The 20,278-nt window shown below is 46.8% G+C and overlaps 1 protein-coding gene across 2 annotated transcripts in view; it reads left to right on the top strand.

Moving 5' to 3' along the window:
- The window catches only part of ANAPC7 (anaphase promoting complex subunit 7), a 29,691-nt gene extending 15,632 nt beyond the window's left edge, over window positions 1-14,059 (top strand). For both annotated transcript variants that reach the window (XM_006149317.3, XM_006149316.2), the window contains 7 exons: window positions 39-192; window positions 940-1,082; window positions 4,486-4,603; window positions 6,718-6,914; window positions 9,918-10,142; window positions 11,402-11,552; window positions 13,226-14,059. In XM_006149317.3, coding sequence (XP_006149379.1) covers window positions 39-192; window positions 940-1,082; window positions 4,486-4,603; window positions 6,718-6,914; window positions 9,918-10,142; window positions 11,402-11,552; window positions 13,226-13,415 — 1,178 coding nt within the window. In that variant the 3' untranslated portion in view covers window positions 13,416-14,059. The remainder of the gene's footprint in view (window positions 1-38; window positions 193-939; window positions 1,083-4,485; window positions 4,604-6,717; window positions 6,915-9,917; window positions 10,143-11,401; window positions 11,553-13,225) is intronic.
- Window positions 14,060-20,278: the final 6,219 nt, after the last annotated feature.

Genomic DNA, 20,278 nt, shown 5'->3' with positions numbered 1-20,278 from the left:
GTTCTTCACTTTCTTCTTTCTACTTTCCTTTGCACTAGGTTTGCTGTCCCTTTCTGTGAAAGGAGCAGAGGTGGCATCGATGACAATGAATGTGATCCAGACAGTGCCTAACTTGGACTGGCTCTCTGTGTGGATCAAAGCATATGCTTTTGTACACACTGGTGACAACTCCAGAGCAATCAACACTATCTGGTGAGAGGCACAAAGTTAATTCTTGAGGCCCTTTCCTCTTCTGGAGGTCTGGTGTTAGCAAATTAGCAAAACAAAAATGAAGTATTTCTCTTGGTGTTGCAGCTGGTCGTCTCTGGGATGTGTTCGTCTTTCAGTATTTTGAATAGTCCCAAGTGTAATCATCTCTGTTGAGGACATGTAAACATGTAACCCTGGGCTGCGTTCAGCCTTGTAGGGGCAAAGGTAGTAACCCTTGCAAAGTAGACCGCCTTGGCATGTCATGCTTGATCCCAGAAGAGAATGTTTTCAGATTCCCAGAAGCACTGTTTATTGCAATATCTGACCTTAGTTGCCTCCTGAGGACCAGGATTCTCTTTATATTCAAGTAAAGTCCAAGGATAAGAGGGTGGGGTTTGTGTTACAGAAAGTTATCCAGTTAAGTAATAAGTTGCTGTCATTTGTGAATGGCATTACTTTTAACGCTAGCATATACTGTCCTTTGAAAAACTGCAGCCAGAAAATTCTTTGTAGATAACTGAGCAATTTCTGCCTTGGTCTGTATATTTATTATTCTGTTCATATAGAATTAAATCATGATAACCTCAGAATAAAAAAAATCTAATGTACACAGTTCATTTTTTTTAAGTTTTTTTATTATAAAAATGTTCATATACAAAAGAAAATTGTATCTATATGCCTGTAACCCAGATTTAATAACCTTGAGATTTTTCATAGATTTTAAAGTTCAATGTTTATAATGTCTTGAAGTTCACTAGAGAAAAAGTCCTTGTTGCGAGATAATGTGGATCTACTGGGAAGCTTAGCAGATCTGTACTTCAGAGCTGGAGACAATAAAAACTCTGTCCTCAAGTTTGAGCAGGCACAGATGTTGGATCCTTATCTGATAAAAGGTAAGTAATTCTCGGGCAGGTGAAGGCAGCTGTAGAGAGGCAGATCAGAGAAGATAGGGAGAAAATGCAGCCTAAACTCTTGATACCATCTTTTACAGAAATATTTTATAAAAGTTATTATGATAGTCCTTTCCCTTTTTTTCTTTTTTTTTTTTTTTAGGTTCTGATACATATCTCTAACACTTAGGTAATTCCATTTGAGCAGTTGTTTTGCTTAAATTCAAGCATCATCTCCCCACAGATCATTATTTGACTTTTTTTTTTCTTTCTTGGTGGAGGGTGGTGGTCATGGCCCCTCATGATTTATAAATTTATTTATGATGTGACCGACTGAGAATTTGGATGGCAGCCCTAGGACCATAATGTCCTTTTAGGGAATTTTACTGTGTCCTTAGTGTAATTAAAAGGGAGTAAGTGAACAGATTAAGAAAGGGATAAAGTGATTAAAGGCAGTAATTAGTGAACAGAACAGTAATTAGTGATTAGAAAAATCATTGATCTGAAAGGAGATTGTACCTGAAGGGGTAAGCCACAGGGACTTCAGAGGATGGCTTATTGGGTGACTGGCAGTGAGGAAAGTAAGTACTCAGGAGTGTTAGGAAATGGGACCGGATAAGCTGCAGTACTTTAGTAAAGACCCAAAAAAGGTCATCAGAAAAAATATGGCCTTGTAGCAATAAACAATCTTTTTTGTTTTTCCCCTTAATTATCACAGTGCATGGACACTCAGCTGAGGGAGACATAGTGAGGGAAAAGGAGAAAGCACACCTCGGTGGGACTTGGCCTCACTGCCATTTTGTCTACCACCTGTTGGTCCTGTTGTTATGTTGGGCATACATGCACATGCTTCCAATCATGCCTGGGTTGGGACTAGGACTCGAACCATAGTTGGCTGTGTGGAATCCAGCTGCCTTACCCACTAGGCCATGGGCAGCCCACAAATAGTCTTTTTTTTTTTTTTTTTAATAATTATTTTATTTAGGGAACCAGCAGTTAGCGTAATGGCTATGTCGCTGGACTTCCACGTAGTCGACTGTGGTTCGTGTCCCTGACCCAGTGGCTTAAAACTCACGCCAGGCGCATGTGCATGCATGCCCAAGATTCTGAGAGGAGAATGGAGGAGAAGGGATTGCAGCTTGACCATCTCCCCTGGCAGGTGATTTCTCGCTTTCTGTCTCTATGTCTCTCTCTGGCGAGCGCACGCACCCTATAGCGGAAAAAAAAAATCTCTCCAAAAGAGAGTTAAAAATTTTTTTTAAAAGATAAAAAAAAAAAAAAAGAATTATTTTATTTATTGGGGACCAGCAGGTGGAGTGGTGGTTAAGGGGCTGGACACTCCCACATGGCTGACTGTGTTTCGAGTCCTGGACCTGGTGGATTGCGCTCGCTTGCTCGCGCACGCTCTCTCTCTCTCTCTCTCTTTGTCTCTCTGGTCAAATTGAAATAAATAAATGAGTAAATTAAAAAAAAAAGAATTATTTTATTTATTTATTTTAATTTGACCAGAAGGAGACAGTGAGAGAAAAAGTGAGAGGGACAGTAAGAATGCAAGCCACCAGGTCTGGGACTTGAGCCAGATAACCACGGTCTGCCATATGGGAGTCCAGCACCCTAGCCACTACTCCACTTTTTAGCCTCCACAAATGTCTTAACCAAAGGGAAGAGCAGCGAATGCATCTTCACAAGCATGCTGGTGAGGAAACTGGTCTGAAAGGACGAGTTTGTTTGCACAAGATCTTCCTGCTGCTGAATGCCTGTGCCTGTTGTCCAAACTGCTCACACCTTGGTGAAAATGTACTTTTTTATATATACATTTTATTTATTCATTCATTTTAATTTGGCAAGAGAGAGAAAGAAAGCAAGCCACCAGGTCTAGGTTTTGAACCATGGTCGGCCATGTGGGAGTGTCCAGCTCCTTAGCCACCATGCCACCTGCTGGTTCTGAAAATGGCCTTTTAGGAATACTAGTCTGGGGCTAGCCAGTGGCGTGGTGGTTTAAGGTGGCTTGATCTCTTATGACCAACTGTGCAATTTGAGTCCTGGACATGGTGGCTTGGAAAACATGTCGAGTGCTGTGTATGTTTGCTCAGTGCCCCAGAATGAGGAGTGGAGAAGGGGTTGCCGCGTGACTGTCCCTGTGGAGGATGTGTTCTCACCCCCACCTCACCCCCATCTCTCCCTGTGAGTGCATACACCTTCTAGCAAGTCAAAGAAAGGGCTGGTGGATGGCGTGGTGGTTAAGGTGCTGGATCCCCACATGGCCGACTGCAGTTTGAGTCCCAGACCTGGTGGCTTGGTTTCTTACTTTCTCTTTTTTTTCTCTCTCTCTCTCCTTGGTCAAATTTTAAAAATAATAATAATAAATAAAATAATTTTTAAAAAAGAGAGAGAAAAGAAACACTAGTATGGCAGCTTGGAGTCAGAAGCTCAGACCCAAGTCCAGGAGTCAGCAGGGGTGTTTTAGTAGCCTTGACTTGAGAGAAATTTTCTCGGGAATCTGGACAGTGAGCAAGTATTGTAGGAGAGTGGTGGCAGGAGACGGGTCGATTACAAGCACGGAGCGCACGGCCTTTGTGTAGAAATAAAGCGAGGCTGAGGGAGGGATAAGGGAAGGCAGTGATCTTTAATGTACTACATTCCAGAAAGAACTACATGTTTTTTCTGGAAGGCCACCTCTTTTTTTTTTTTTTTTTTTTTTTTTTTGAGAGATTTTCACTGTAGGGCGCCTGCGCTCGCCAGACAGACAGAGAGAGACATAGAGACAGAAAGCGAGAAATCACACCCCGGGGGGGATGGTCACGCCGCAATCCCTTCTCCTCCATTCTCCTCTCGGGATCTTGGGCACGCACGCACATGCGCCTGGCGTGAGTTTTAAGCCACCGGGTCCGGGACATGAACCGCGGTCGACTACGTGGGAGTCCAGCGACATAGCCATTACGCTAACTGCTGGTTCCCAAAGGCCACCTCTTTTTTGAGACTAAGTGGCTTTTTCAGCCTAGTAAGTGTATACTCCCGACTGCCTGGAGTGCTTGAAAGAGAAAACGTACATGATGCCTTTTTTAGGTCCTTTTCTGGGTGTGAGTTAGGATGGCTGTATATCATGCCACAGGATATGGGGACAGACAATTTCTGAGAGTAACAGGCTTTTAAATGGTAAGGTAGGTCCTTCTGCTCATGTGCTTTTTTTCTTTTCTTTTTTTTTTTTTTTAACTTCTCCCTTCAGAGGGTGGGTTTTGCTTTTTAATAGTCATCTCGTAGGACACTGGAAGAATTGGTGGGAAAAGCCCATGGTGGTGGAATAGTGGCAGAGCCTGGACTTGGGATCTGGTGTTGGGTGCTCTTCGTCTGTAACAGACCCCTTCTTTATTTAAAGAGCCTATTCTCACTGGGTCCTGTCTTACAGGAATGGATGTGTATGGCTATCTCCTGGCACGAGAAGGGCGGCTGGAGGATGTGGAAAACCTTGGCTGCCGCCTTTTCAACATTTCTGATCAGCATGCAGAACCCTGGGTAGTCTCTGGGTATGTTCACGTGTTTCCTTTTCTCCCCAGCTTTCTATAGATTCTATAGGAGAGTTTGATCCCTCCAGAGAGAATATACAGTGAAAGCACAGGTTTACAAGTTAATCAGGGGGCCAAGTGGATGGCACAATGGTTATATCGCTGGACTCCCATGTAGTCAACTGTTGTCCGAGTCCCAGACCTGGTAGTTTTAAACTCATGCCAGGTGTGGGACTGGCAGATGGCGTGGTAGCTAAGGCGCTAGACTCCCACATGGCTAACCCTGGTTTGTGTCCCGGACCTAGGGGCTTACCTTCTCACTCTCCCCTCCCCTTCAGTCAAATAGAAGAAAAAGAAGAAAAATTAAATAATTATTAAAAAAAAAAACAAAAAACAAAAACCCTCATGCCAGGCACATGTGCATGTATGCCCAAAATCCTGAGAGGACAAAGGATTGTGGGATTGTGGTGTGGCCATCCCCCCTGGGGAGTGATTTCTTGCTTTCTGTCTATCTGTCTCTCTCTGTCTCTCCAGTGAGTGCATGCACCCTATAGCAAAAGTCTCTCTTAAAAAAACAAAAACAAAAAAAGAGTTAGACATGGATTAAAATCATGGCATATGACTTTTGGCTCTCTGAGTCTGTTCTCCCATTTGGAAAAAGGGCTGATAACTTCTACCGCTAGGGTGAGTGAGCATTAACTGAGAGGTTGAGTGCATCATGCTTAGTGCTGGGCCGTCAGAAATGAGGCCAGAAGGTACTCTTTGGTTATTGACCTAGCTTTAAAATTCTCCAGATGTCTCTCTGCTAATAATCTATACCACATGGTCAAGGGTTTTTCCCAGCTTTTTCCTTCCATAATGAAATTTATTCCTTCAAAATAGATATTTAGGTCCAACCTTGTAGTGAGCAGTTAAGCTTTGGGAGCCGGATCCTGCTGATTGCAGTTCGGATTCTGGTCCTAGCAGCTTTAGGGGCACACCGGGTGTGCGTGCACATGTGCACATCTTGACAGGATGGAGAAATGGAGGAACAGGATTGCAGTGTAACCATCCTCACTGGGCATGCTCACTCACATGCGAACTTTTTTTCTCTGCCTCTCTCTTTTTTTGTCTCTCTGATAAGTATGCACATCCTGTCGTTTTGTTTTGTTTTATTTTTGCTATAGAGCGTGTGTGCTCACCAGAGAGAAACAAGCAAAGAGATAAGAGGAGGAAAGTGAGAAATCATCTCCCAGGAGGATGGCCACACCACAGTCCCTTCTCCTCCATTCTTATCTCAGGATTTTGGGCACACATGCACCTATACCTGGTGTGATTTTCAAGCCACCAGGTCTAGGACTTGAATCATACAGCCATGTGGGATCTAGCTGCCTTAATTTCCATGCCACCTGCTGGCCCCTTCTTGTCAGTTCTTTTAAAAATAAAGTAAAATAGGGGGACCAGGAGTTAGTGTAATGGCTATGTTGCTGCACAACCATGTAGCCGACCGCGGTTCAAGCCCTGGACTCAGTGGCTTAAACTCAAGCCAGGCGCGTGTGCGTGCGTGCCCAAGATTCCGAGAGGAGAATGGAGGAGAAGGGATTGTGCGGCGTGGCCACCCCCCTGGGGGTTGATTTTTCACTTTCTATCTCTCTGTCTGTCTCTGTCTTTTTGGTGAGCACATGCACCCTATAGCAAAAACTTCTCCCCCCCCCAAAAAAAAAAAAAAAAGTAAAATAGAGACCAACAGTTGGCGTAATGGCTATGTTGCTGGACTCCCATGTAGTCGACAGTGGTTCAAATCCTGGACCTGGTGGCTTAAACTCACGCCAGGCACATGTGAATGCAGGCCCAAGATCCCAAGAGGAGAATGGATTGCAGCATGGCCATCCCCTGTGGGGGGATTTTTCGCTTTCTGTCTCTCTGTCTTTCTGGTGAGCGCACGCATCTTATAGCAAAAACCTCTCCCCCCAAAAAATAAATAAAGTAAAATAGATACTTAGTAGATTTTGGAGTTTGTTTTGCCTTTTTGCTGATAAACTAAGTAAAACTGTTAAGTGCGCTTTATAATAAGGATCATGTTTAAGGTCTCCGTTTTTGGATGAAGCTTGTATATCGTCTTTTCTTAGTAACGTCCGATTGTTTCATTTCTCTAGGTGTCATAGCTTCTACAGCAAACGCTACTCCCGGGCTCTCTATTTAGGAGCCAAAGCCATTCAGCTGAACAGTAATAGTGTTCAAGCCTTGCTGCTTAAGGGAGCAGCACTTAGGAACATGGGCAGAGTCCAAGAAGCAATAATCCATTTTCGAGAGGCCATACGGCTTGCACCATGTCGCTTAGATTGTTATGAAGGTAAGATATAAAATTTAGATGGTTAGTGTGAATCCATAGCTGTGGCATTAGAACCCAGAGGGAAGGTTTCTTTAGGCCAGAACTTCCCAGGCTGTTGTGCTTTAGAATCGTCTAGGAGAGCTTTTAAAAATCCTGATGCCAGGTCACATTTAGGTGGGAATGTGCAGGGTTGGGAGGTAGGCATCAGTGTTTTCAAAGATCCCGGGTATTGCCAATGTGTAGGTAAGTACTGCGTTATGTATTCGATATTCATTTAAGGCTTTAATTAGATGTTCACCACATACTTCCATAATCCATTTTTCTGGTCTTGAGTTGGTGGGGAAATGGTTTTGTTGTCCCTTTTTTTCCCAGGTCTGACTCACTCATTAATGTGAATCTCTGTGCTGGGCACTGTGCCATGTCACTCGGTTATTCCTTATTCTTTACAGTCATCTTCTCTTGGGCTGGAGGTGGTACTCACAGGGTAACTCCATTTCCATACGAGTGTTGGTTGTGGGAATCAGTCTGTTCATTGTGACCTTCAGAGTGGGTACCAGGCCCAGCTTTGTTTGTTAGGTCATATTTTAGGTTCATGTGAACTGACCCTGGGAGTTTAGAAGAGCTGTGCCAGCTTCAGCAACATTTGGTGACTCAGTCACAGACATTAAAATAGATCTTAGAAGATGCAGTTCCTCCAAAACATATTTTTATAAAAATTTAAAAATAAACCTAGAAGCCTAGGAATGATTTGCTTGTAACAGGAAGATGAGTTCAAATTGGATAAATAAAATTTGGAATTCAGGGGAAAAAAACAATCTGCTTATAAAGCCAGAGAACTGTTGTGCCTGTTGTGGATTTGTTGGGGAAAAGAGAATTGTCTTTGTTTTAAAACTCCAGTAAGCTAGGCCTTTGGTGTCAGATTTTTTTTTTTTTTTTTTTTGAGAGAGAGTTTCACTATAGGATGCATGCGCTCACCAGACAGACAGAGAGAGACATAGAGACAGAAAGCGAGAAATCACCCCCCAGGGGGGATGGTCACGCCTCAATCCCTTCTCCATTCTCCTCTCAGGATCTTGGGCACGCACGCACACGCGCCCGGCGTGAGTTTTAAGCCACTGGGTCCAGGACGCACACCGTGTTCGACTACGTGGGAGTCTAGCGACATAGCCATTACGCTAACTGCTGATTCCCCAGATTAAAATTTTTTTAAGAATTATTTTAACTTTATTTATTTTAATTTGACCAGAGAAAGACAGAGTGAGAGAGAGACAAAGAGAGAGGGAAAGTGAGAAAGCAAGCTGCCAAGTCCAGGACTTGAACCACAGGTGGCCATGTGTGAGCCTAGCGCCCTTAACCACCATGCCACCTGCTGGCCCCTCAGATTAAATTTTTTTGATCTTGAAATGAACTCCCCTAGCTTCCCAGGTACTTGTATCACAGGAATTCCATTCCGCTGCATGCTTACTCTTTCAGAGCATGGGGATTAGCTGAGTAACTCGCGCCACATGCTTGGATGAGGTCGTTCCTCGCTGGCCCATGAGTATCACAGGCTACCTTCCCTCAAGCTGCCATTGGAGCTTCTGATCAGGGTGACTGGATAGGCTCGCTGGTGCTTCTTGCAGTCTCCAGCCGGGCTTCTTCCTCTGCACGGGGAGGCTCTAGGTTAGTGAAGTACATTCTTTCGATTTCCTCCTGAAGTCCACTGGGGCTCTAGCAGGGAAATAAAAACCAGTCAATAAGTAGTTGCCAGCAACTGTATTTGGAACCCAGCACGCTGCCTGTAAGAGTTAGGCAATTTCTGGTTAAGTGACCAGTGTGTGTGGAAGAGTGTGCCTGGATGTTAAAAACGCTGCTAGGGCAGAGGAGTGTGCCATGGTGGAAAAATCTGCCAAGGAGTGTGTGGGTTTGGGGTTTAAGCTGTTTTTCTGTTTCGATGACTACTTTGTGCCAAAAAGCTTTTCCTCTTTTCTCCTCAACTTCTCAGCATGAAGAATTGAGGATCGACTCTTCTCAAAGTGGCCCTGTAAGGTGTCTTGCTGTGGGTGTGGAATGAGGCAGCAGCTGCCAGTCTCTCTGTATTTGGTCCATTGAGTGCTCTTCTTTTAGCTCAGGAAAGCCCTCAGCAAATGTACCTTTTGAGATAACATTTATATTTCAAGTGAAAGAGTTTCGCTTTCTCCTTTGATTGCCTGGGATAAGGTCTTTTTTTTTTTTTAAGAATTTATTTAGGGGCCTGCAGATTGCGTAATGGTTAAGGGTGCTGGACTTGCATATGGCTGACTGCAGTTCAAGTCCTGGATCTGGTGGCGGCGGCTTGCTTCCTCTCTCTCTCACTCTGTCCCTCTCTGGTCAAATTAAAATAAATAAATAAATGGATAAATAAAGTTAAATAAAATAATTCTTTTAAAAAAGGAATGTATTATTTAGTTAGCTCTATTTGTTATTATTTTTTAATTTGACCAGTGAGAGAGAGAAAGGGAGAGCGAGAAAACAAGCCACCAGGTCCAGTACTTGAACTGCAGTAGGCCATATGGGAATCCAGCACCTCTATCCACCACACCACCTGTCAGACCTGGCATTAGGTCTTTTAGTTCGTAGAACGGGACGTGCACTCTGGACTGTAGGAGGCCTCCCTCTTAAACTGAAGCCCGGTCGAGCATCCACAGAATATGGGTTGGTTACAAGGCCACAAAACGAGAACATCATTTCTCATTACATGAATCCCCTGGACATACAACAGGTATTGTCACGTTTGTCATAGAGGCTGCCCACATGCATGCTTATTTCCTTCACTGACTTAAAGTGCCTTTGAAGGGCAGACTTTTTTCCATATCCATCTCATACTCTGGGGAAGATCCTTTCTTAGGATTCCATCAACATATCCTCCAGCCTACTTACATCAAGTTTTCCTCTGGGCTGCCTTTGTCTGAAACTTTGAAGAATTGCAATTTGAGGGCTGTCAGAGTGGAAGCATGGCTTGGAATGGTAATGTGATTGAATTTCTTGTGCGTTCTGTGTTTTCAGGTCTTATCGAATGTTACTTAGCCTCCAACAGTATCCGCGAAGCAATGGTAATGGCTAACAACGTTTATAAAACTCTAGGAGCGAATGCACAGACTCTTACCCTTTTAGCCACTGTTTGTCTTGAAGACCCAGTGACACAGGAGAAAGCCAAAAGTTTATTAGATAAAGCCCTGACCCAAAGGCCAGATTACATTAAGGCTGTGGTGAAAAAAGCAGAACTACTTAGTAAGTATCTTACTGTTTGCCTTCTTCATCATTAGTTTTTATAAAACCTGATCTCAGTTGGACTTCAGACCCAGCTGATTACAGGTTAGCAGACAAATGTGTGCCTTTTGCAGCAGGGCAGCGCCTTCTTGAGTTGGTTTATATTTAGCACAACCACATGGAATTGGCTTAGACTGCTTGGGTTAGCTCAAACCAGCTATAATTGGTTGGTACCTGTTCAGCTCATTTTTGTCTGCTTTTAATCATCCTGAACTAGTTTGAGCTTAGTCTAACTAACTGGTTTTAGCCAGTTTGAACTATTTTGAGCCATTTTAATTATTATTATTATTTTTTGAGATATAGGGTGCACGTGCTTGCCAGAAAGACAGAGAGACGGGCCGGCAGCTGGCATGGTGGTTAAGGGCGCTGGACTCCTCCACATGGCCGACCATGGTTTGACCCGGCAACTTGCTTTCTCACTTTCTCTCTCTCTCTCTCTCTGTAAAATAGAAAGAAAGAAAGAAAGAAAGAAAGGAAGGAAGGAAGAAAGTTAAAATAACTCTTCAAAAAAAAAAAGACAGCGAGAAATCACCTCCCGGGGGGATGGCCACGCTGCAGTCCCTTCTCCTCTTGGGATCTTGGGCACACACACATCTGGCATGAGTTTAAGCCACTGGGTCCAGGACTTGAATCATGGTTGACTACATAGAAGTCCAGCGACATAGCCATTACACCAACTGCTGGTCTCAAGCCATTTAAATTCTTATATGGCTTCCCTTTTAGCCTTAGTATATATATTTTTTGGTCCTGATTTATGGTGAACTCCTGGGTTTGAGCTAGTTTGGCAAATAAAATGTAATTTGGCTTTTAATTGAATTAATATTTTAAAAAAGTTTTTTTTGGAAGATTTATTTATTTTATTTTAATTTGACCAGAGAGAGAGAGGGCAGGAGAGCGGAAAAGTGAGAAAGCAAACCTCCAGGTCCAGGACTCAAACTGTGGTCGACCATGTGGGAATTTAGTGCCCTTAACCACCATGCCACCTGCTGGCCCTCTAAATCAAGATTAAAGACTGAAATTTTAAACATCAGCCCTCAGGCTGCTCATTTCCTAGTAATAGGATTTTAGATGCATTTGGTCTCACTTTGTGTTGCACCACCATTTTCTTGAGGATGATTGTCTGATTGTGATAGTTGTATAGATAGCCATATAAATGACTTCAGATGGCAATATATTTTCAGAACATCGAAGTGGGACAGTAAGGATTTTTTTCTTTTCAGGCAGAGAGCAGAAATATGAAGATGGAATTGCTTTGCTGAGGAACGCACTGGCTAATCAGAGTGACTGTGTCCTGCATCGGATCCTAGGAGATTTCCTTGTAGCTGTCAATGAGTATCAGGAAGCAATGGACCAGTATAGTATAGCACTAAGGTAGGCACTTAGCCTCCCGTGGGGTAGGTTGAGGAGGAGGGTAGAGGAGGCAGGTGACCGTGTAACAGGACTTCTGAAACACACACGCCCTTTGTGCCCCCTGTTGAAAGCAGAGTAATGATAGTGATGGTAGAAGAGTTACTTGTGAATTTACGAGTTCTAAACATTTTTACTTAAAGTATATTAACAACACTAAAGAGCTAGTTCACTCCTAACCAGCTCACACCACCGTAGCATCTGTGTTCATTTGTATAGGTCATCTTCTTGTCCTTGCCCACACATACACATATTTTTATAGGGTTATACCTAGTATATCTTTTCTATTCTGCTTTTTCAAATCAAAGTATTATAAGTACTTTCCCATGTTTCTACCTGCTGTAGTGTTTAAGAACTTGAGCTCTGAAGTTTGAATACTATCTTCACCACCTGTCATCTTGGGCAAGTTACTAACAAATTTTCTTGTCTATATCTATCTATCTTATCAGGTATTAAATGATTTAATGGGGATTAAATGATTATTCCATGTAAAACTCTTAGCACTGTGCCTGGTAATTAGTAAATACTAAATAAATAGTGGTATTCTTACTGTTTAATATAGAAGTGATTTCTTTGAGGGTTGTCTGTGTGTCTGTGAGGTCATGGTGAAGGGCTGTCTGTAATCGAATCTGATCACACCCGTTTACCTGTGCAGCAGACAGGTGAGCAGCGCTCCTATGCATGGCATCGCAGTGAGCACTGGAGATGCTGTGGTGCCGGGACTCTCCATCTCAGCTGTGCAGACTGCCACGTGCTAAGGCCTTAATTGCAGTCTGTAGAAGGCAAGATGGGGTACGGGGTGGGGGAGCCCTGGATGTGGAGGAGAGTTGTTTAGAGGGTTCTAGAGAAGACAAGATGTTTACAGTCAGTCTTATTCATGTGAATAGAAACGGCTGTCCAGCATGGGTTCTAGCTGCTGCTTCGAAGCCCAGAAGCAGTGAGAAAATAAATACCAGACTTTGATTAGAGGTGGGGTTTGCTGAGGCTGGGAAGCCTGCTTGCTTGGTGATGCGTCACTAAGGCGAGAGGAAAGGTTGCTTAGCAGCCGAGACTCTAAACTTCGGGGTTTGATGCATGTGATGACTTGTAGCTGCTGAATGTGAATGCCCAGGTAGGGTAGCCTTGGGTCCTGGGGTCTAACCTAGGAGGCTATAAATCTATTCCATGATGTAGCATGGTGTTTTGGGTTGAGTACTAAAATGCTGATATGTTTATGTTTTAAGAACATGGAACATTTTATTCAGAAATAATTATTTTTATAATTCTGTAGTTTGAAAACCCAGTACTTTTAAGAAATTACATTTGGATTCTTCATGAATATTTGTTACTTTTCATTTGTGTTATCTGGTAGCCTCCTCTAGCAGAATGCTAGGGGTAATAGGTGTGAAAAAATTTAATAAATTATGGAGACAACTCAGGTTAAGAATTCTAAAAATTAGGAAAAGTTGCCTTTTCTCATTTCTAGTGGTGACTCGCTGGATCCAGCCTTGAAAGCCGGAGCTGTCTGGAGAGGCCAGGCTCTAGCAGTTGCTCTGTGACTATGTGGTCACTTCACTGCCGGGCCAGGGAGATGACGGATCAGCCAGCAAGAAGCAAGGCAGAGATTCAGGCCTCTCCTTTGTTTTGTTGTCCCCTAGTTTGGACCCCAATGACCAGAAGTCTCTAGAGGGGATGCAGAAGATGGAGAAGGAGGAGAGTCCCACGGATGCCACTCAGGAGGAGGATGTGGACGACATGGAAGGGAGTGGGGAAGAAGGGGACCTGGAGGGCAGCGACAGTGAGGCGGCCCAGTGGGCTGACCAGGAGCAATGGTTCGGCATGCAGTGAGGGGCGGCTCAGGCCGCATGGGCCTCTCTGCTCTGAGCACTTCCGAGGACTGAAGGAGCCGTGGGACCTGCTCTCAGGAGGACAGTGATTCCACATGTGATTGCAGCAAGGCCAGCCCCTCACGCCCGGTTCTAGTTGGGACTTCGTTTAACAGAGTCTGACAAGCCCTTCGTCTGTCTCCACCTTCTCGTGTCCAAGCCAGGGGGCACTGAGGGAGCATTCTGAGGCCTGCACACATGCCAGGCTTCAGGGCAGAGTGCTTTTCTGTCTTTAATTCCTGTGTTGGAGAGCATGAGTAGTAGACAGTGTTTTGGCTGTGACCTGGATGACCTTGGAGGAATGCCAGCATCCCAGAGCCAGAATGTCATCTCAGGTCAGATAGCTGTACTGTCTGGCCCTTTCCAGTGGGTTCCCCCCTCAGAAGTCCTCATCCTGGGCTATGTAGACTGCCCCAGAAACCTTGCTTTCTTCTGCAACGTTAGTATGCCTTACGCTGACAGTTGCTATTTTGCATAACAGTTTTCCTATTTGCTAAGCTGGTATCTTGCCTCTGAGCTTGGGCTGATCCGAGAAACAGGTGTGACGAGAGCATGACCAGAGACGCACCTGGGGCAGTTAACCAATAAAACTGGTTTGTACAGTCATGGTGTTGGGGTGATGAGAACAGAAGCCCTTTTACAGACTCTTTCTTGGTCTCATTCAGAATGCATTGATTCAGCCCCAGAATTATTTGCCATAAATAGACTTCCTTTCTTCCCTTCATGTGGGGAGTGTTGGGTGCCGGGAGGGTTGGAAACCTCACATACCCTGAGCTGGTCCATCGTTTGCATTTTAGTTGGTAAGTCTCTCTGGGGCCTGAGTGTCTTCAGGCAGGTTTCAGACCAAGCCTGCCTGGCTTCCACTGGCGCTTCAAGGGGATTGGTGTCTGGTTTGAGCATTGCTTGGGGCCCGCCTGGAGTGTTAGGGTTAGGGTTAACCCTAACCCTGATCTCAGGACCTGGAAGACTGCACCACCATCTGCCCCATAGATTCTACAGTGCAGTGCCTTCCGAGTACACAGTTAAAAACAAAATTGGTTTTTCTTAAAGCTGATTAAAACAAAATTAGTTGGAGGTCTTGCAAAATGTGAGTATGATGGAAATGGAAAGTTGTCTCCTAAAGTGTAAAGACACAGTAAGTGTACAGTAGTTCAGGAACTCACATCTGACAGTTGTGATTTAAATTGGGTAAAAATGGGCCAACAGGTGGTATGAAGGTGAAGGGGCTGCATCCCACATGTCTAGCTGCATGGTTCGAGTCTTGGACCCAGCAGCTTGAAAAATCACACCAGGTGCATGTACACATATGCCCCAAATCCCAGAGTAGACAAGGAGAAGGGATTGCGGCATGGCCGTCTCTCTAGGGGGTATATTCTCACTTTCTCTGGTGAGTGCCTGCACCCTGTAGCAAAAACTAAAAACAAATTGGGCAAAAATTACCATGAAAATGTCAAAGTATTGGGAACCAGCAGTTAGCGTAATGGCTATGTCGCTGGATTCCCACGTAGTCGACCGTGGTTCGCGTCCCGGACCCAGTGGCTTAAAACTCATGCCGGGCGCGTGTGTGTGCGTGCCCAAGATCCCGAGAGGAGAATGGAGGAGAAGGGATTGTGGCATGACCATCCCCCCGGGGGGTTATTTCTCGCTTTCTGTCTCTATGTCTCTGTCTGTCTGGCGAGCGCACACGCCCTATAGCGAAAAACCTCTCAAAAAAAAATGTCAAAGTTTTGGACCAGCAGTTAGTGTGATGGCTATGTCGCTGGACTCCCACGTAGTCAACCACGGTTTGAGTCCTGGACCTGGCGGCTTAAATTCATGCCGGGCGTGTTTGCATTATGCCCAAGGTCCTGAGAGGAGAGTGGAAGAGAAGGGATTGTGGCAGGCCATCCCCCCTGGGGGTGATTTCTTGCTTTCTGTCTCTCTGTCTTTCTGGCAAGTGCACGTGCCCTATAGCAAAAATAAATAAATAAACTCTCCAAAAAAAGAAAAAGTCAAAGTATGAACCCCAAAGCCTGTGTGGCATCAGTTGATCTGAGCTACTTCTAAGGAGCCCAGCAGGTGGCTAGGGTCCTATGAAATGCATGTGAGGTCAGGAGGAAACTTGCCCATTGGCCTCAGGGGTCTTCCTCAGATGCAGGCTCATGAGCTCCTGAGCTCCATTACCAGGCAATGCATTGAGAGAAGAGGCAAGAACCTCTGCATTTTCCCTCATTCTCAAAGGAAGCCTGTCAGGCTTGACGGCCAACTCAAAGCCACAACCCCTGAGCCTCCCACTAGATCAGGATGTGCCTCAGTGCCAGGCCCTGGGCATCACATCTGTCAGCCTATTGTGCCCTTCGCCTCTCCTTGGCATGGCCCTCACCTGTGTTGGGAGTCCCTGGGCCAGCGTGACCTGCCCACTTCAGGCCCTTCCCACCTGTGGCTCGGGCCTCAGTGACAGCCAAGCTAGAGGAGGTAGTTGAAGCCATGTTTAGAGCACCCGCACTCACAGGACTGGGAAAACACTGGGACTAGATCAAAGAGTGAGAGCGCTTTACCTTGGAGAGTGCTCAAGGCCTCAAGTCACTGTCACTTTCTCAGTAATCTAAGAGCAGGGAGGCCCAGGAAGCAGGGCTTGAATCGGCTGCACACCTGTGACTCCCGTTGAGTCACCTGTTAAGAGAGCAGGCAGCAGACCCGGGACAGCCCCCTAGTACCCACCACAAGCACCTTCCAGGGTCAAGCCTCACAGGCAGGACGGAGATTTTTGGTCCTGGAGTCCTGTCATCACCCTGCCTTTCCAATGGCCAGAGGCCAGCTGAGTTCTAAACGCCCTGTTCTCAGAGAGCTGTGGGTCAGTGGGCTGCGTGAGGTGAGCCCTGCAGCCTGGGTGTCCCCCTCTACCTCCTGGGGTGAGGATCCCATGAGCCCCGTAGGAGAATGCCAGCCTGCAGGTCCTCTGGAGCCCTCTTACCGCTTCCCCCTGGAGCCTCTCAGCTGAGCAGGGAGGCAGGCTCTCCAGTTGGGTGCTCCCTGCCCTTCCGTGTGGATTCTCCAATTCAGAATCCCTCCCACGTGCCAGGGTCCTGGCAGGCCTGGGCCTATGGGCCTACTCAGGGCTGGTGGCCGGAGCCCTGCCTGTCAGCTATAGCTTGGGGCCACCCTCGTGCCTCTGAAGTCTTCCTCGGAGGATGATGCCAGCCTTTGCCCAAATCTGTAATTGTCACACTTGATTCTTGGGGCCCAGCAGAGGGCCAGGCCCAGAGGCTGAGTCTGCATCCTTTCCACCCCGACCCATGCTCCTCAGGCGCTCCCCAAGCTAGAGGAGGGCGGCAGAAGCCAGGCCTGATCTCAAACAGCACCTGTGGGCCTCGCTCTGCAGCTGCCTGTGTAGGGGACGGGCTAGCCTCAGTCCTCCCTGCGCCTTCTGTCTTTTCCTGGGGCAGGCCAGGGCCTGCGCAGAACCACTGCCCAGAGCTCGCGGTGGGCTCTAGAGCCTGTGCTCAGGCCTGCTCATGGCACTGGCACATGCCTGCTGTGTCCTCTGGATTTGACATGTACCTTACTGTGGTCTCTGAGGACAGCAGCCTTGGCCAGGTCACCAGGAATCCCTGGCACTGGGAGAGCTGGCTGAGGTAAGTGTCTCACTAAGGTTTTCCACTCCCGCAAGAACCTCCCTGCCATGGGTTGGCAACTGGGGCCTCAGCAGCCACCTCCCCTTTCAGGCACAGAGGGCAGGCTTGGCAGACCTGCACAGCCGGGCACACCTGGGCTGCCACTAGTCAGGGCCCTGGTGTGGTGGGGTTTTCCCAGGTGGCTGTGGATGGTGTCACAGCACAGAGCGGGTCACTTATTTCACAAACCACGTGGGACCAGCAATGCTAGGAAGAAGTAGAAAGCCCACAGCTCAGCCTCCATTAAAAGAAGACACTTGAAAAATAACAGATTAACAGGGCCAGCAGATGGCGTGGTGGTTAAGGCGCTGGACACTCCCACATGGCCGACCATGGTTCAAGTCCCGGACCTGGTGGCTTGCTTTCTCACTCCTCCCCACCCCCCATGTCTCTCTCTGGTCAAATTAAAAAAATTAATGAGTGGATAAATAAATCATTTTTAAAAATAACGGATTACCCTCATGGTTGCTGGTGGACTGTAGGATGGTGTGGCCACTGTGGCAGACTGTGGCAGCTGGAACTCTCACACCGGGTTAGCCCGTACCCAGCAGTCTCATTTCTTTTCTTTTTTTTGGAGAGGTTTTTTGCTATAGGGCGCGTGTGCTTGCCAGTCAGACAGACAGAGACAGAAAGTGAGAAATCACCCCCCAGGGGGGATGGCCATGCTGCAATCCCTTCTCCTCCATTCTCCTCTCAGGATCTTGGGCACGCACACACACACACCCGGCGTGAGTTTAAGCCACCGGATCCGGGACTCGAACTGCAGTCGACTACATGGGAGTCCAGCGACATAGCCATTACGCTAACTGCTGGTTCCCCCTCCCCGGCAGTCTCGTTTCTGAGTATATGCCCGAGCGAGCGGATGACAGGGACTCAAGCAGGAACTCATACTCTCCTACCCGTAGCAGTGCCATTCATGGTGGCCGAGGGGTAGAAGCGAGCCTCACGTGGTCAACCTGTGGAATATTCTTCAGCCTTAGGAAGGCATGTGCATGCATGCCCAAAATCCCGAGAGGAAGGGAGGAGAGCCATGCACATGGCTTTGAGAATGTCATGCTAAATGAAAAGCCAGTTGGGAAGGACAGGTGGGGTAAGATTCCACTTTCCCAGGTAGAAACACGTAGATTCCAGGTGCCAGGGGCTGAGGACTCAGCGTTTTATGGAGACAGAGGTTCAGGGTGGGTGATGAGAAAGACTGGGAGCCCCAAGGAAAGCCATGGCGGCCCCCTGTTTGGACTTAATGCCATGATCTCTACACAGCTCAATACCCTGCCCGTGAGAGAACAGGCGGCCCCCAGCGCACCTGGCCGCGTGAGGTCGCATTCCTCCCTCGCCGGATTCAAGAGCTGCAGACCGGCAGGGGCTGTGCGTCACACAGCCGCGCTCTGGCCACTTAAATCTTCCAGTGTCTGTCTCTATAAACAACCCTCTGGTGACCTCCTTTGCGCTCACAGCTTTTTCCTTCTTTGGGCAAATTCCCAGCAGGGGGATTTCAGAGTGAGAGTTTAATATCTTTTCTGGAACATTCAAGGAGGCTGGCTGGGTTGTCCTCTCTAGGCAGTGACTCTGCACGCCTAGGCTGGCCCTGCAGACTCCCTCATCTCAGGTGTGGCCCCCCTCAGCTGCCCCGTCTACCCAAGGAGCCTACCCATGGGCTTCAGGTCAGGGGTGAACCAGGAGCTCCCCAGTCTTGAAAATGCCTGCCCCTCATCCGTTCACCGAGAGACACACGGATTATTCTAGCCTTCGCCCCTTGCTTCCTCAGTAACGTCCCACTCCAACAGTGAGACACGGCTCCCACCCTGCTGTCTATCCTAGCATTTTGTTATTCTCAAAACCTGTCTTATCAGAAACTGAACTTTCCTGGGACCAGCAGATGGCGTAATGGTTACATTGCTGGACTTCCATGTAGTTGACCATAGTTCGAGTCCCTGATCCAGTGGCTTAAACTCAGGGCACGTATGCATCTGTGCCCAAGATCCCAAGAGGAAGACAGAGAAGGGATTGCAGCGTGGCACCCCTCCTGAGGGGTGATTTCTCACTTTGTCTATCTGACAACTGTACATGCCCTGTAAACAAAAGTCTCTCTCTCTCTCTCTTTTTTTTTTTTTAGAATTTATTTAACTTTATTTTAATTTGACTAGAGAGAAACAGAGTGAGAGTGAGAGAAAGCGAGCTGCCAGGTCTGGGACTCAAACCACGGTTGGCCATGTGGAAGTCCACTGCCCTTAAACAGGAGGTCACCTGCTGGTCCTCAAAAATCTCTCTTAAAAAAACAAAACAAACAAAAATCCCCTAAAAAACAACTGAACTTTTTTTTCCTTAAATGAATAATCTTTTTACAAAGTGTCCTGCACTTGAATGCTTCCCTGAGAGACAACACAGTGAACCTCGTTCCTTGCTGGTACACACTGGTCTACCGCGCCTTTGCAGAGGGCTGCGTGTTACTCCCATGGCTTGGACATTCTCTGGAGTAGTCAGCATCTTGCTAGGATGGGCACTTGGGTTATTCCAGCCTTTTGCCACAACAGAGCAGCGGGCACACTTATTTCTGTGGTCACATGGTAGGGTTTCATGAAAGTGATCAAAGGGTACGGACAGCTAAACAGAGGCACGTTTGCTGACTGGGCTGCCACCTTCTCACCATCCACATCGAGTGCCCGTCTCCTAATGCTGTGTGCACGTCACCCATCAGCAGTGCAGGAAATGAGCTTTGTTACATGCGTCACACTTTCATCCTTAATGGCTTCTCCTACTGCTTTCTTGGGGTACTTAAAAATCTCAGACTTGTGGGACCAGCAGTTATGTCACTGGACTCCCATGTAGTTGACCACGGTTCGAGTCCTAGACCTGGTGGCTTAAAACTCACGCTGGGCGCATGTGCATGCATGCCCAAAATCCCGAGAGGAGAATGGAGGAGAAGGGATTGTGGCATGGTCATCCCCCCTGGGGGGTGATTTCTCGCTTTCTATCTCTGTCTCTGTCTGGCGAGCGCACGTGCCCTGTAGCAAAAAAAACTTCCCCTCAAAAAAAAAGAAAAATCTCAGACTTGCAAATGGGCATAAGGAACACCGACTGACCTGCCTACCACCCAAGCACTTCTGGTGTAGGCTGCCCTCCCGGTCTCATCCCTCCTGGAACCTGACTCAGCTCTGGTTGTTGCACATCCCTC

Source organism: Tupaia chinensis, unplaced genomic scaffold (genome assembly GCF_000334495.1).
Source record: "Tupaia chinensis unplaced genomic scaffold, TupChi_1.0 Scaffold000258_1, whole genome shotgun sequence".
In the NCBI taxonomy this organism is placed as follows: Eukaryota; Metazoa; Chordata; class Mammalia; order Scandentia; family Tupaiidae; genus Tupaia; species Tupaia belangeri.
This window is presented reverse-complemented; position numbering and strand designations above follow the sequence as displayed.